This window comes from Arachis ipaensis, chromosome B4, assembly GCF_059453495.1.
Source record: "Arachis ipaensis isolate K30076 ecotype BB chromosome B4, ASM5945349v1, whole genome shotgun sequence".
Taxonomy (NCBI): domain Eukaryota; kingdom Viridiplantae; phylum Streptophyta; class Magnoliopsida; order Fabales; family Fabaceae; genus Arachis; species Arachis ipaensis.
The window spans coordinates 95,550,855-95,566,520 of NC_142439.1; the positions used below are offsets into that span (position 1 = coordinate 95,550,855).

At 38.2% G+C, this 15,666-nt stretch overlaps 1 protein-coding gene across 1 annotated transcript; it reads right to left on the reverse strand.

Annotated features, from left to right (window-relative positions):
- Positions 1-876: 876 nt before the first annotated feature.
- Positions 877-10,111, reverse strand: LOC148568444 (uncharacterized). The gene is made up of 3 exons (XM_088485736.1): positions 9,897-10,111; positions 6,563-7,695; positions 877-902 (listed from the first exon to the last, which is right to left on the reverse strand). Exons 2-3 carry the CDS (start codon positions 7,686-7,688, stop codon positions 877-879), a joined length of 1,152 nt encoding a protein of 383 aa, XP_088341862.1. The 5' UTR covers positions 7,689-7,695; positions 9,897-10,111.
- Between the last annotated feature and the right edge of the window lie 5,555 nt (positions 10,112-15,666).

Below are 15,666 nucleotides of genomic sequence, written 5' to 3' on the forward strand. Positions count from 1 at the left end.
TTTATAATATAATTATAGAAAATAATCCAATAATTATCAAATTGGATAATAAATCATAACTTGTCTCAAGTTTAATAAATCAAAACTTGCCTTAATTATCCTTAATAAAACAATCTCTGAAATTAAGGCTATAAATAACTATATGATTTGAGACTTGATCATAATAAGACTTTTCAAAGTTCTGGGTCTTACATTCTACCCACCTTATAAAAATTTTCGCCCTCGAAAATTGATACAAAATGAAAGAAATCCCATAACTGTTCACCCTTGAACACATTTAAGGAAGAAGCAAAAATATCTCAAAATATAATCATATATACGATTTTCAAATACTTTGATTGTCATATGCATAAGGGTGCAAAGGTAGGAGTGTGATTGCAAAGCAAATGTAACACCCTACCACACAAAGCTTTACGCTTAAGTCGTAAAACAGAGGTGATGTGGTATTACGACCTCTAAAATAAAATAAGTACATATAATAGCAGAAGAGTTATAATATGCTAGGAGCCTTGAAGAAAAGGGGGAAATAAAAATCGCACAATAAGGGCGCAACGCTCAAGGAACGAGTTAACTTACGTGCTAAGAAAACCATAACTATCAAACATAAGCTAACAGAAGTGGGAATAGAGTGCCAAAGATACAAAATATCAAGCTCCTAACTCAGCCTGCGAAGTCAAGACTGGCCGGAGAATATTTACACATATATATACATACATATCCAAAACCCAAAAGTACATATACACAATCCTGCCTCTCCATAAACCTCTAAGAGGATAAAAAAGAATAAGTCATGCGGAGAGAAAACTAAGTACATATATATACATCATAGCATAACAAAATATCCCAGTAACCACTCCGCTTCAAGAGTCCAGACGCCTAACGAGATGCCTCTCGACCTGCATCTGAAAAATAACAACATAGTATGGAATGAGAACCGGAGGTTCTCAGTATGGTAAATGTGCCACACACATAATATATAAGGTCCTGGGAATGCCAGAGGCAATCCTAAAACGCCGACACTCAGATTATAGAGCTTAAAGTATTAAACAGAAGCCATAAAAGGTGGTTTCCTAAAAATATTTAATCCTAACTTAACTTAACCTTAAATCTAAGTCCTATACTGCCATTCCTCCATACCTCCAACTCCATCATGCATTTTCACGGACAAATAGACAGATAAAGGCAAACACAAGAAGGTTACAACTACTGCAGGTAACAAATACACATTTAGCATGGAAAATACAGATAGGCACACCCAATTAGAGCACAAGCAAGTAATTCAAGTAATATGCATATGATGCATGCCTGTCCTATGGCTGATGAGGCTCATCTGTCGGTTATCCAGCCAACCCGACAAGTCTGAATTGTCCTTAGACTGTCCCCCGACGTGCATCCCCAAAAGTCTATGCATAGATTTTTCTCAAATAATCAATATTGCTCAATGGGGGTAACATTCCCGGGAATTTATATAGTGCCCGGTCACACTTACGTCGTAGGGTCAACAGAGTATCGAGTTTTCAACCTGGTACACGTGGTGGCAAGCCACGGCACTTAATCCAGGGAATCTCGTATCTCAGATTATTCAAATTCATAAGCCATATAAATAATTCAATTAAAATTCATCAACATCCACATCATTCTCAATCACATCTCATTCATCATTATATGTCAATCATATTCAATCATTATCCTTCATTATCACACCTCTCATTCCGTCCATCAATAGTTCCAATTCAAAACATAATTCATTCTTTTCCAAATGAACTAAACTTAAAACATGCTCATTTTCTTAATAACTCAAAATCAAACCATATAACCTTTAAATCTAAATCTTTTTAAATAATCATATAAACAAAATCTCTAATTTTTATAAAATTTCGGCAGCATTTCCTCTAAAACTCGGACTTTGCCACCCTGTTTGGGTCCAAACCTGTATTCTTTTCAATTCAACATACCCTTTCTCATCATCATAACAACCACCACAATAAATCTACCTCAAATCAACAATTAAACTCATACAATATTCAAATCCAACAACCAAAATTCAACTAAGGATCATAGTTCACAAATCCTAGGCTTTTAACACAAAATACCTCATTATCACAACAACCTCCACAATAGTTATACCTCAAATCAATAATTCACCAAATCATTAGTTAATCAACAATAACATTCAACCATAATTCTCTCCAAATTAACATAACAACATTCACCATCCAAAATTAAAAACTAATTATCCAATAAACTTCAACCAAATATATTCATCGACAAATTACTAAATATTAAATATACACCTGCATTCCAACTTATCCTATGGTCATCTAGCCTAAGTTTTCACAGAACATTATATATTAAATGTAAGAAACCTAAACCATACCTTAGCCGATTTCCACGTAACGACCAAAGCTATTTATTCAAAACCAAAACAGCCCCTCAAAACTCAACTAATCCGCTTCCTCCAAGTTCCAGTATTCACAATTTCAAGCTCCAATTATTTATTTTCAACCTAATACACATTCATAATACATATATACCCAATTTAATACTCAAAGCTCAAATTTAATGAAATTAAAATAGAATTATCGTATCCTCACCTTACCCAAGCTTCACATAAGCAAGAGTGAACGTTTCTCTCAAGCTAATTGGATCCTAAAACATCAGAAATCAAAGAAATTCAACATTCCCACTTAAAATTCGAAAATTGGGAGAAAAGAGGGCTGAGAGTGATTAAACAAGTTACCAGTGAAATTGTTCCGGTAGAAATGTAGAGCTCGACGCGGTGGACGCGTGGCCGCAAACGGTGCGGCGATTGGAGCTCGGACGGAGAAGTTACGGGGATCGAAAATTTACCGTAAAGTTACGGAAGCTTTCTCCCCTCCCTGGAAGTGTTTCACGCTGCTGCATCCAAATGAGGGAGAGAAAGGGGTTCAGCTTCATTTTAATGAGTTGGTCCGGTTGGACCGACGGCCCGGTTTGGATCCGGTTCAATCGGTTCGGTCCGTTTGGTCTAATTTTTGGACCAATTTCTTCGAAATTAGTGTCAAAATTCTCATTTCGATGAGCTCTACCCTATTTTGATATAATATTCGCATTTCTAATCCTCCTTATTAAAAAATAATTTATTAACTAATTATTTACTAATTTAACCGGGGTTTACATCCTACCCACCTAATAAAGAATTTTGCCCTCAAAATTCAAATATAGTTACCTGAAAAGAGATGTGGATAGTCCTTTCGCATATCTGATTCGAGTTCCCAGGTATGTTCCTCGATACCAGCTCGTCTCCAAGCTACTTTTACCAATGATACTTCCCTTCCTCGTAATCGTTTAACACTGGTGTCATCAATCCTCACCGGAATTACTGGGAGTGTTAGATCTTCTCTCACTTGGATTGGTTCTGGTTCTAGAACATGACTTGCGTCAGGATTATACTTCCGAAGCTGTGACACATGGGACACATCGTGCAAATTCGAAAGATACGGCGGTAAGGCAATTCTATAAGCCACTGGCCCAATTCTCTTCAGGATCTCAAACGGTCCAATATAACGGGGATTCAGTTTCTTAGTCTTAATAGCTCTTCCCACTCCAGTGGTTGGTGTAACTTTCAAAAAGACATGTTCTCCTTCTTCGAACTCCAAAGGCTTTCGCCTCTGGTCAGCATAGCTCTTTTGGCGGCTTTGGGATATAAGCATTCGACTACGAATCTTCTTTATCTGCTCAGTCGTTTTGGCTATCATCTCAGGCCCTAATAAACTCCTTTCTCCAGTTTCATACCAACACAATGGAGATTGACATTTCCTGCCATACAGAGCCTCATATGGAGCCATTCCGATGCTCGCATGATAGCTATTATTATAAGCAAACTCTACTAATGGCATATACCGGTCCCAGCTCGCCGGTTGGTCCAAAACACAAGCTCTTAGCATATCTTCCAAGGTCTGAATAGTTCTTTCTGACTGACCATCTGTCTGAGGGTGATACGCAGTACTCAAGCTTAACTGAGTCCCAAATGCACGCTGAAAAGCTCCCCAGAACCTTGATGTGAAACGAGGATCTCTGTCAGATATGATAGTAGAAGGCACACCATGCAACCTGACAATCTCTTTGATATACATTCGAGCCAATTCCTCCATTGTGCAACTTATTTGGATAGGAAGAAAGTGAGCTGATTTTGTCAGTCGATCCACAACCACCCAAATAGCGTCACAACCAGATCGGGTTCTAGGCAAACCTATCACAAAATCCATTGCGATACTCTCCCATTTCCATTGTGGAATCTCCAAAGGCTGAAGGGTCCCTGATGGTCTCTGATGCTCAATCTTAACCTTCTGACACGTTAAACATTTAGATACATGCAATGCCACATCATTCTTCATACCTGGCCACCAGAACATCGCTTTCAGATCCTGATACATTTTAGTGCTCCCTGGGTGAATTGAAAACCCGCTCTTATGAGCTTCCTTCAAGATACTTTGTCGCAGGTCTCCAACATCAGGCACAATAATCCGGTTCTTGAACCTCCATAAACCATCCTGACCTTCTGACACTCTCCACTATTTTCCCTGTTCAACTGCTGGTAATACCTTATGTAACGCTTCACTATCTCGATGAGCCTTCAGAAGTTCTGATTTAAAATCACTTGAAATCTGCAACTGACTCAAACACAGGATTCCAGATTCTTCTCTAATTCCCAAATTCAAACCTTGAAATGCCTTTAGTAATTCTTCTTCCCGTAGCATCATCCAAGCTGCATATAAAGATTTTCGACTCAAAGCGTCCGCCACAACGTTCGCTTTTCCTGGATGATAATTCAATTCAAAATCATAGTCTTTTAGAAGCTCCATCCATCTCCTCTGACGCATATTTAATTCTTTCTGCTCAAAAAGATACTTCAAACTCTTATGGTCTGAGAAAACTTGAAACTTAACACCATAGAGATAGTGCCTCCAAATCTTTAAAGCAAACACAACAGCAGCAAGCTCCAAATCATGTGTCGGATAGTTCATTTCATGCGGCCTTAATTGCCGTGAGGCGTATGCTACAACATTCTGGTGCTGCATCAGAACACACCCCAACCCTTTCAGAGATGCATCACAATACACTTCAAACGGTTCACTTGGTTCAGGTAATACCAATACAGGTGCAGTAGTCAACTTGTGCTTCAATGCCTGGAAACTCTCTTCACATTCCGGAGTCCAGATAAAAGGTGTGTCCTTCCTAGTCAACTTAGTTAAAGGTAAGGCGAGCTGTGAAAATCCTTTAATGAATCTGCGATAATACCCCACCAAACCTAAGAAACTCCTGATCTCTGTCACTGAAGTTGGTCGCTCCCAATTCATCACTGCTTCCACCTTAGCAGGATCCACAGCTATCCCCTGCTTACTCACCACGTGGCCAAGAAACTTCACTTCACTCTTCCAGAACTCACATTTAGATAACTTAGCATATAACTTCCTATCTCTCAGAATTTGAAGCACAATCCGCAAGTGATCAGCATGTTCCTCTTCAGTCTTAGAATAAACAAGAATGTCATCAATGAAGACAATAACAAACTTGTCCAGATACGGTCGAAAAATCCTATTCATATAATCCATAAATACTGCCGGGGCATTAGTTAACCCGAAAGACATCACTGTATACTCATAATGACCATAACGGGTTCTGAAAGCAGTTTTCGGAATATCCTCGTCTCTAACCCTTATCTGATGATATCCGGATCGCAAATCAATCTTAGAAAATACACCGGCACCCTGTAACTGATCCATTAGATCATCGATTCTAGGCAACAGATATTTATTCTTCACAGTGATCTTATTCAATTGCCGATAATCGACACACAGCCGCATACTCCCATCCTTCTTCTTTACCAGTAACACTGGCGCTCCCCACGGAGAAACACTTGGTCGGATAAAATGCTTACCCAACAGATCTTCCAGCTGAGCTTTCAGTTCAGCCATTTCTAAAGGTGACATCCTATAAGGAGTAATTGAAATCGGACCGGCTCCAGGCACCAACTCAATTTCGAATTCAACTTCCCGATTAGGCGGAAATTCATTAATATCATCCGGAAACACATCTGAAAATTCACATACAACAGGAATCTGCTCTAAACTCTGATCATCACCTGATACTCCCGCAGTTAATAACATAATACCCTGACATTCGGTTCCAGAACAGTTTACTATCATAGAATTCAAATAGTAACTATTCACCACAACCGGTGCTTCTGACCCTTCCGGCATAAACTGTACTGACTTTTTAGAACAATCAAGTAAAACATGATTCTTGGATAACCAATCCAATCCCAAAATGAGATCAAGACCAGTCATAGGCAAACAAATCAAATCATGCACAAATTCACGCTGTTGCACTCGAAAAGGAACTTGTGGACATTCTATCCTAGTCACCATAGCTTCATGAGTAGCATTATATACTTTCAAATCATAACCTAGAACCACCATTCTCAATCCTAATTCATGGGCCTTTTCAAATGCAATAAATGAATGACTTGCTCCTGAATCAAATAAAGCATTTAAGATTTTACCAGCCATTTCACAATTACCTCTAATCAGTGTCTCAGATCCCTCAGCACCAATGGTAGAAGTGGTGTATACTCTCCCCGGCTGCTGCACCCTACCAGTCTCATACTTCTTCTTCTCAGGGCAATTACTGGCTATATGCCCGGGCTGTCCACAGGAATAGCACACTCCAAGTCCTAGTCTGCACGGAACTCCAGGATGATACTTTCCGCACTTCTGACAATTCAGATCTTGCTGTGGCTGCTTCCCAAACCTTTTTCCTTGACTAGCATTGGTATTCGGCCTTCTGTAATTACCTTGACCCTGAGTCTGCTGCGAAACAAAACCTCCACGTTTGAAATTCCTACCTCTCGGAGCAAAGTTCCTCCCTGAAGGCCTCTGAAAAGGCATCCTCAAACTCCCTTTCTCTGCTGCCGCCTTCCTCACACAATCCTCAGCCACCCTACTCTTATTCACCAATTCAGAAAATACCCTGATCTCCATTGGGGCAACGAAGCTCAGAATATTGCTCCGAAGACCTCCCTCATATTTAATACACTTCCATTCAGCAAAATCTTCAGGCGCACCTTGACAGATACGAGAAAAGCGACATAACTCCTCAAATTTGCTAGTATACTCAGCAATAGTCATCTGTCCCTGCTTTAACTGCATTAATTCAAGTTCCTTGGCATTTCTGGCTGAATTAGGAAAATATTTCTTATAGAACTCTGTCCGGAAAACCTCCCAAGGAATCGCAGCACCATCAGGCTGCAGGATACGTCGTGTTCCCTGCCACCAATACTGAGCTTCACCTTGCAACTGATAAGTTCCAAATTCAACCCATTGCTCTTCAGGAACCTGTTGTGCCTGTAATGCCCTTTCCATAGCCTGAATCCAATTATCTGCATCAGTGGGATTTGAGGTTCCCCTAAAAGTCGGAGGGCGAACTTTCAGAAATGTAGCAAGTGTCATAGGACCGTCTCTATCATTATTGTTCCCATGATTACCCTGATTTATCTGATTACCCAGTGCCTCAGCTGTTGCCTGCATAGCTGCAGCCATATTTCCCAAGGCAGCCATAAAGTCTACTGGATCAGTCCCTGTGGGTACAGGAGTAACGGTGCCTGTCCTACCTCTACCTCGCCCGCGACCGCGTCCGCGAGTCGACATCTGGTCCCTATACACACCAAACAAGTGATATTAAGTTGATCAGTCTCAATATCGCAGGTCTAATGCTTTAAGTTCCAAATGCATGCTCACAAACTTTTATGCCATATATATCAATCAGATATCCTAATAGCACATAAACACAGATACAGAGAATGCACAGAAGCACAATCAGTCCGTCTTTCAGGCTCTATAGGAACGAACTGCTCTGATACCATTAATGTAACACCCTACCACACAAAGCTTTACGCTTAAGTCGTAAAACAGAGGTGATGTGGTATTACGACCTCTAAAATAAAATAAGTACATATAATAGCAGAAGAGTTATAATATGCTAGGAGCCTTGAAGAAAAGGGGGAAATAAAAATCGCACAATAAAGGCGCAACGCTCAAGGAACGAGTTAACTTACGTGCTAAGAAAACCATAACTATCAAACATAAGCTAACAGAAGTGGGAATAGAGTGCCAAAGATACAAAATATCAAGCTCCTAACTCAGCCTGCGAAGTCAAGACTGGCCGGAGAATATTTACACATATATATACATACATATCCAAAACCCAAAAGTACATATACACAATCCTGCCTCTCCATAAACCTCTAAGAGGATCAAAAAGAATAAGTCATGCGGAGAGAAAACTAAGTACATATATATACATCATAGCATAACAAAATATCCCAGTAACCACTCCGCTTCAAGAGTCCAGACGCCTAACGAGATGCCTCTCGACCTGCATCTGAAAAATAACAACATAGTATGGAATGAGAACCGGAGGTTCTCAGTATGGTAAAGGTGCCACACACATAATATATAAGGTCCTGGGAATGCCAGAGGCAATCCTAAAACGCCGACACTCAGATTATAGAGCTTAAAGTATTAAACAGAAGCCATAAAAGGTGGTTTCCTAAAAATATTTAATCCTAACTTAACTTAACCTTAAATCTAAGTCCTATACTGCCATTCCTCCATACCTCCAACTCCATCATGCATTTTCACGGACAAATAGACAGATAAAGGCAAACACAAGAAGGTTACAACTACTGCAGGTAACAAATACACATTTAGCATGGAAAATACAGATAGGCACACCCAATTAGAGCACAAGCAAGTAATTCAAGTAATATGCATATGATGCATGCCTGTCCTATGGCTGATGAGGCTCATCTGTCGGTTATCCAGCCAACCCGACAAGTCTGAATTGTCCTTAGACTGTCCCCCGACGTGCATCCCCAAGAGTCTATGCATAGATTTTTCTCAAATAATCAATATTGCTCAATGGGGGTAACATTCCCGGGAATTTATATAGTGCCCGGTCACACTTACGTCGTAGGGTCAACAGAGTATCGAGTTTTCAACCTGGTACACGTGGTGGCAAGCCATGGCACTTAATCCAGGGAATCTCGTATCTCAGATTATTCAAATTCATAAGCCATATAAATAATTCAATTAAAATTCATCAACATCCACATCATTCTCAATCACATCTCATTCATCATTATATGTCAATCATATTCAATCATTATCCTTCATTATCACACCTCTCATTCCGTCCATCAATAGTTCCAATTTAAAACATAATTCATTCTTTTCCAAATGAACTAAACTTAAAACATGCTCATTTTCTTAATAACTCAAAATCAAACCATATAACCTTTAAATCTAAATCTTTTTAAATAATCATATAAACAAAATCTCTAATTTTTATAAAATTTCGGCAGCATCTCCTCTAAAACTCGGACTTTGCCACCCTGTTTGGGTCCAAACCTGTATTCTTTTCAATTCAACATACCCTTTCTCATCATCATAACAACCACCACAATAAATCTACCTCAAATCAACAATTAAACTCATACAATATTCAAATCCAACAACCAAAATTCAACTAAGGATCATAGTTCACAAATCCTAGGCTTTTAACACAAAATACCTCATTATCACAACAACCTCCACAATAGTTATACCTCAAATCAATAATTCACCAAATCATTAGTTAATCAACAATAACATTCAACCATAATTCTCTCCAAATTAACATAACAACATTCACCATCCAAAATTAAAAACTAATTATCCAATAAACTTCAACCAAATATATTCATCGACAAATTACTAAATATTAAATATACACCTGCATTCCAACTTATCCTATGGTCATCTAGCCTAAGTTTTCACAGAACATTATATATTAAATGTAAGAAACCTAAACCATACCTTAGCCGATTTCCACGTAACGACCAAAGCTATTTATTCAAAACCAAAACAGCCCCTCAAAACTCAACTAATCCGCTTCCTCCAAGTTCCAGTATTCACAATTTCAAGCTCCAATTATTTATTTTCAACCTAATACACATTCATAATACATATATACCCAATTTAATACTCAAAGCTCAAATTTAATGAAATTAAAATAGAATTATCGTATCCTCACCTTACCCAAGCTTCACATAAGCAAGAGTGAACGTTTCTCTCAAGCTAATTGGATCCTAAAACATCAGAAATCAAAGAAATTCAACATTCCCACTTAAAATTCAAAAATTGGGAGAAAAGAGGGCTGAGAGTGATTAAACAAGTTACCAGTGAAATTGTTCCGGTAGAAATGTAGAGCTCGACGCGGTGGACGCGTGGCCGCAAACGGTGCGGCGATTGGAGCTCGGACGGAGAAGTTACGGGGATCGGAAATTTACCGTAAAGTTACGGAAGCTTTCTCCCCTCCCTGGAAGTGTTTCACGCTGCTGCATCCAAATGAGGGAGAGAAAGGGGTTCAGCTTCATTTTAATGAGTTGGTCCGGTTGGACCGACGGTCCGGTTTGGATCCGGTTCAACCGGTTCGGTCTGTTTGGTCTAATTTTTGGACCGATTTCTTCGAAATTAGTGTCAAAATTCTCGTTTCGATGAGCTCTACCCTATTTTGATATAATATTCGCATTTCTAATCCTTCTTATTAAAAAATAATTTATTAACTAATTATCTACTAATTTAACCGGGGTTTACAGCAAACGTTATAAGATAGGCTCAATGCACAAGGTCATATGATCTTAAAGCTTTACAAAACTTGAGGTGCCAAAATAGGGTGCAAATCAAGATAGGCGTTCACAAAGCAAAGTGGTAATTAGTGTGGTAAAAGGCTGCAAGGCATGTTGGTATTTAAACAGCGGCATAACGTTCGCTGACAATCCTCGTCCCCACTTCAAAACTTCAATTTCCCAACTCCACCAATCATTTTACAACCTCATAGCCAATCATAGGCCTAACAACCGCAACCCGTTCGCAAGGGACAAAACACCCACAACTCATAACATTGTACACCTACCGCTTCAACTTCCGTATACATATCACCTCTTAAAGAACTAACGTATCGCGTACTACGTCTACAAGTCGCACGTGATATCAAAACAATTCTCGAGTCTACTCAGAAGAATACGAGGTCTTAAAAAAAGAGACAAATGCCAAGGACAATACTCAGATTTGAAGGAATATATCCAATTCCAGATGAACAACGATGCTCAAGCAATGAAGTTTGCTAGAAATAAATCAATTGACAACTTCAAAGATAACCCTTGGATCAAAGAAGTTCAATAGGATCAACAAGAAGAAAACCAGCGCATTAGCTTGAAACAAACTCAAACTGAGTCGATGAAGTATGAGGTTTACAGAAGCGAATATTTCAAACCCAAGGCAAAGCTCACAGAACTCAAGAGCACGATTAAAATACTTCTGAATGCTTTGTTCATAAAAGAATCGAAAACTTGCGGAAAAATCATTTCGCAGTCTGAAAGAAAGTCAAGTAATAAACATTCTTCAAGAGAGTGACAAAAGCATAAACGTGACTTTGCTATAATACAACTTCATGTTGAAACAGATCATGTAGAATTTTAAAAACAAGGTGCACACAAGTTTGGCTAAAAGTTAAAATATTTCCTCAAATATTTTAGAAAGATAATTAGGTGCACAACGTAACCAAAAGCAGTTCATAAAAACTTGGAAGTGATCAAATGCTTGTTCAAAAATTTCCAAGGTTCATATTCAAACAAGCGTGTATAACATTCATAGCAAGAGTGAAAGAGGGAGTTAAACTCTCTTTAGAAAAAAAATTCTGAGGTAGAAATTTGCTTACAATTTGGTAAAGGAAATAAGTGGTGCGTTACAAACGAACCGGTTTCCACTAAACAAGGAAACTTTCCAAAACTTCATTTAAAATAGTGCATCCCAACTTTAAATTAACTTCGTCAAAATTGAACCATGGTTTCAATCTAAATCAAGTAACAGAAAATAAATTCCGTTTAAAACTTCTTACAAGAGAATTCAAAACTTCTTTAAAAATTCAAAACAAGACTCCAAAAGTATACTTGAAATCACCATTTCAAAAGGATATTCAAGGATATTAGGATATACTTGAAAAGGAGTCAAGCCATACAAGAAAGAATCTTAAATCAAAGTAGTTCAAACAAGATCCACTAGGCATGAAGCATCAAACAAGCTTTCAATTGATTCAAAAGAATACGAAAGTCATAGGAAAATACAACCCAATCATTAGTAATTTCCCAAGGATAAATCTTTGACTAAAAACTCTTGTAAAGATAATGAGAGATTAAACGATGCACTGTTTTGAAACAAATCAAACTGACTCATATAAGAATGAGGTTCACCAGAGAAGAAAAACCAAGGTCAATGGTAATGTTCACAAGATGTAAAAGATTAGTTGAAAACAAAGCCAAGCACGACACCTATGGAGATGGAAGGCTTAAGAGAAACTTTAGTCCGTTCATAAGGAGAAAGCTATGAGTCCAACATTTTCAAAAGAACAGCAATGGCATAAACCATATAGCATGCTAAATCAAACTCAATTCAAAATAAGTTAAGTAACGCTTATCAAACGAAACCCAACCGGAATAAAAGTCAAAAATTCTTTCTTTTCAAAATTTTGAAAAAAATATCCAAATACATAATCAAATGAAGATGTGCATTGGACTATAGTAAAATCACTAGGAAGTCAATTGTAATTTAAAGTAAATGCAGTTCCATAAACCAGTAAAAATACGAACGGGGCCTTAGAATTAAATAGTTATTAAACTGTATAAGGAATTTTCAAAGTTCCACATATATATAAGTGTATATATAATCAACAGCAATTTTTTATAAAAATCTCAAAATTGGCTGTAATCACTGTCAAATAAGAGAAAACTGAATCAACAATTTCTCTAATAATGGACTCAGAATCCGGAGTAAAAATGCACAGTGCAGTAGGACAAGTTCAAAGTCATGTCAAAGGATACATGAATCAAGAAGAACTCAAACAGAGAAAGATAGATACAACAAGGAGTTCAACTAAGCATATGCACTTAAGATCAAACAAGAATGCATATGAATAGAGGAATAGAGTTGAAAAGTCAAACTATTTTTCAAGGATTAGCAAACAAGAACTTCAAGTTAGGACATGAAAGAATAGGTCGACTCGAACAAAATCCAAAACACACAACTGAATAGCCTCGAGAAATAGTTTCCAACGTTCCCCAAAACCCACGATTCGCTTTACTCAAAACTAGTACGTCATCTATGATAACCCATCAGTGCTTTCATATACATAATTCAATAGTATTAAGCCGGCCAAACTTAATCCCTAGAATTATGCAATGCAAGACTAACGGCGTTAATCAATAGATCGTCATGTGCAAAAAGCTCTAATTCTTGTCATTCGACAACACCTATTCCATGACAAACACTCAGAGTATGCAATTGAAGCATAGTCGGTCTATTCCTCAGGCTCTACAGGAAGGACTGCTCTGATACCATAATGTAACACCCTAACTACCAAAGCTCACGCTTCCGGCTGCGCGACTCTGATAGTTTGGATATTACGACGACTTTTATATTATTTAATACTAAAATATGAGCCTGTTTAAAACTTTAAATCGCAATACCGCTCCCAAAAATACTTTCGTTCGATAACGTACATCCATACATACCATACAACTTACAACAACTCATAAAGAGTACATCCATATATATACATAAATATATATAAATAACTTTACAAGCATTAACCAATACAATTCCTATCCCTCTTACAGATTATATCAAGATAAAGGCGAGGGTACAATAAACCATAACTAAAACAATACAGAGCATCACAACAACAATTAAATAAGCTCTTCGTAACTTCTGCGCCCATATCCTGAAAGGGGAAAAATGTAGGGGGGTGAGAACATCATCCTCGAAAGGGTTCTCAGTAGAGGGTTTTTGGGAATTACTGTAATAGGATACATGAGATAACCGCACCAGTGATTAATAAATGTCTTATGCCTCTTTTCAAAAATAACAGTTTTCAATAAGGTAAAGTCGGAAATCTTTTCTGAAAGAGGAACCGTTCAATTCTCAAAAACGCTAAAAGCCTTTCAAAAAGGTTTATCTATGCTGAACCAAAATAGCCTTTCATATTTTTTTCCAAATTAGAAACACAAAACCGAAACCAACCATCGGTCCATCTCAATCCAACCACGGCCCTAGGCCCAAACAATCCAACCATCAACCAAATCACCACAATCCAACAGAGTCCCAATTGCAAACACAGACAGGAAGTTCAAGCACAAACAAACAGTTACAGCAAGTAGAACAATTAGCAGTTAATCACAAAGGCAAACCAAGTACAATATGCACACCCAAACAATGTCACATAGATGCATATGATGCATGCCTGTCCCTAGTGGCTGATGATATCATCTGTCGGTTATATAGCCAACCCGACACGTCCTGGTAGCTAACCATGGACAGAAACACCCCTCGCGGAGCAAGTAGGTTTGAGCTACAACCCCATTGCTACTACCCGCTCAACTCGGAGCCAGTGGAACAACCACTACTGCGGCTACTACCCAGGCGGGTGTTTAACAGCTCAACCTGGAGCGAGTGGAATCACCACTACTACCGCTACTACCCAGGCGTCACAATCTCTGACCTGGAGCAAGTGGGACGAACCACAACCCTTGCTACTGCCCAGGCATTTCAAGCATATATTCATTCAGTCCCAATTATGGATCAACATCCATCTCAGCCATCCGGCTTAAATTCATAATTCATAGTCAGCCATACGGCCCATAACTCATTCGACAATCAGCCATAAATCAATATCATACACAGCCATTCCGGCTCACGGTTCAATCCAAAACCAGCCAATATTCATAATCATACATAGCCATTCCGGCCCATAACAAAACAGCACTTCCACACTCAACATCATCAAATTCATAAAACCGGCATTTAAGCCATAAATCACTTTTCTCAAGTCATTTCACTTTGAAATCAAATTTCAACTCTTTTCAGCCTTGGCTTTAAAGATCTCATTTCTCAAATCATCTCAGGCTCACAAGCCACTTTTACTCAAGGTGAGTTCCCTCTTTAAAATAAAGCCACTCTCGGCATTCTCTTTCAGAAACTTCCAAAACCATGGCAAGTTAAGGATTTATTTCAAAGTATCCAAAATCACTCACCCAGCGGTGGAATTTCATAACAAAAGTTTTTCGGCAGAGTCCCAAGTCTTTAGGGGAAGGTCAACTTGCATCAATTCCTTAAAATTCATTGAAACTCTTAAAATCATAGATTCTCGGTTCAAGTAAATAAAATTGAATTTATTATGAAACCGAACCATACAAAATCACAAGTTCCAACCCGGTCCAAAAATCAACTCATTTGAAACGGAACCGGTTCATTTGAATCAAACCGCTTTCAGATTTCTTTTTGGAACCCATTTTTCCAACTCTTCCAAAATGCCTCAAACTTGATTACTCAATCAAAAGTCTAGGTTCCTTTAAAAATCACTAAAAACTCCTTTTTATATTGAAATCAATATTAGAGCATCATTATTTCCTTCAGTGATTCAAACGGTAAAAATAGTTCAGTTCTAAATAAGCCGAACTCAACGTATAAGGTTCATCAAATAAATTAAGTTGGAAAGCATAAATATCCTCTTAATAAATCAAATAATACAATT

Bases quoted from the DNA above. Each gene is read 5' to 3' on its own strand.
- LOC148568444 (XM_088485736.1), bottom strand. From the start codon at position 7,688: ATGTCGACTCGCGGACGCGGTCGCGGGCGAGGTAGAGGTAGGACAGGC. The intron at 903-6,562 runs GTAATTGTGAAA...GTTATTTTTCAG, and splicing joins ATCTGAGACACTGATTAGAG to ATGCAGGTCGAGAGGCATCT.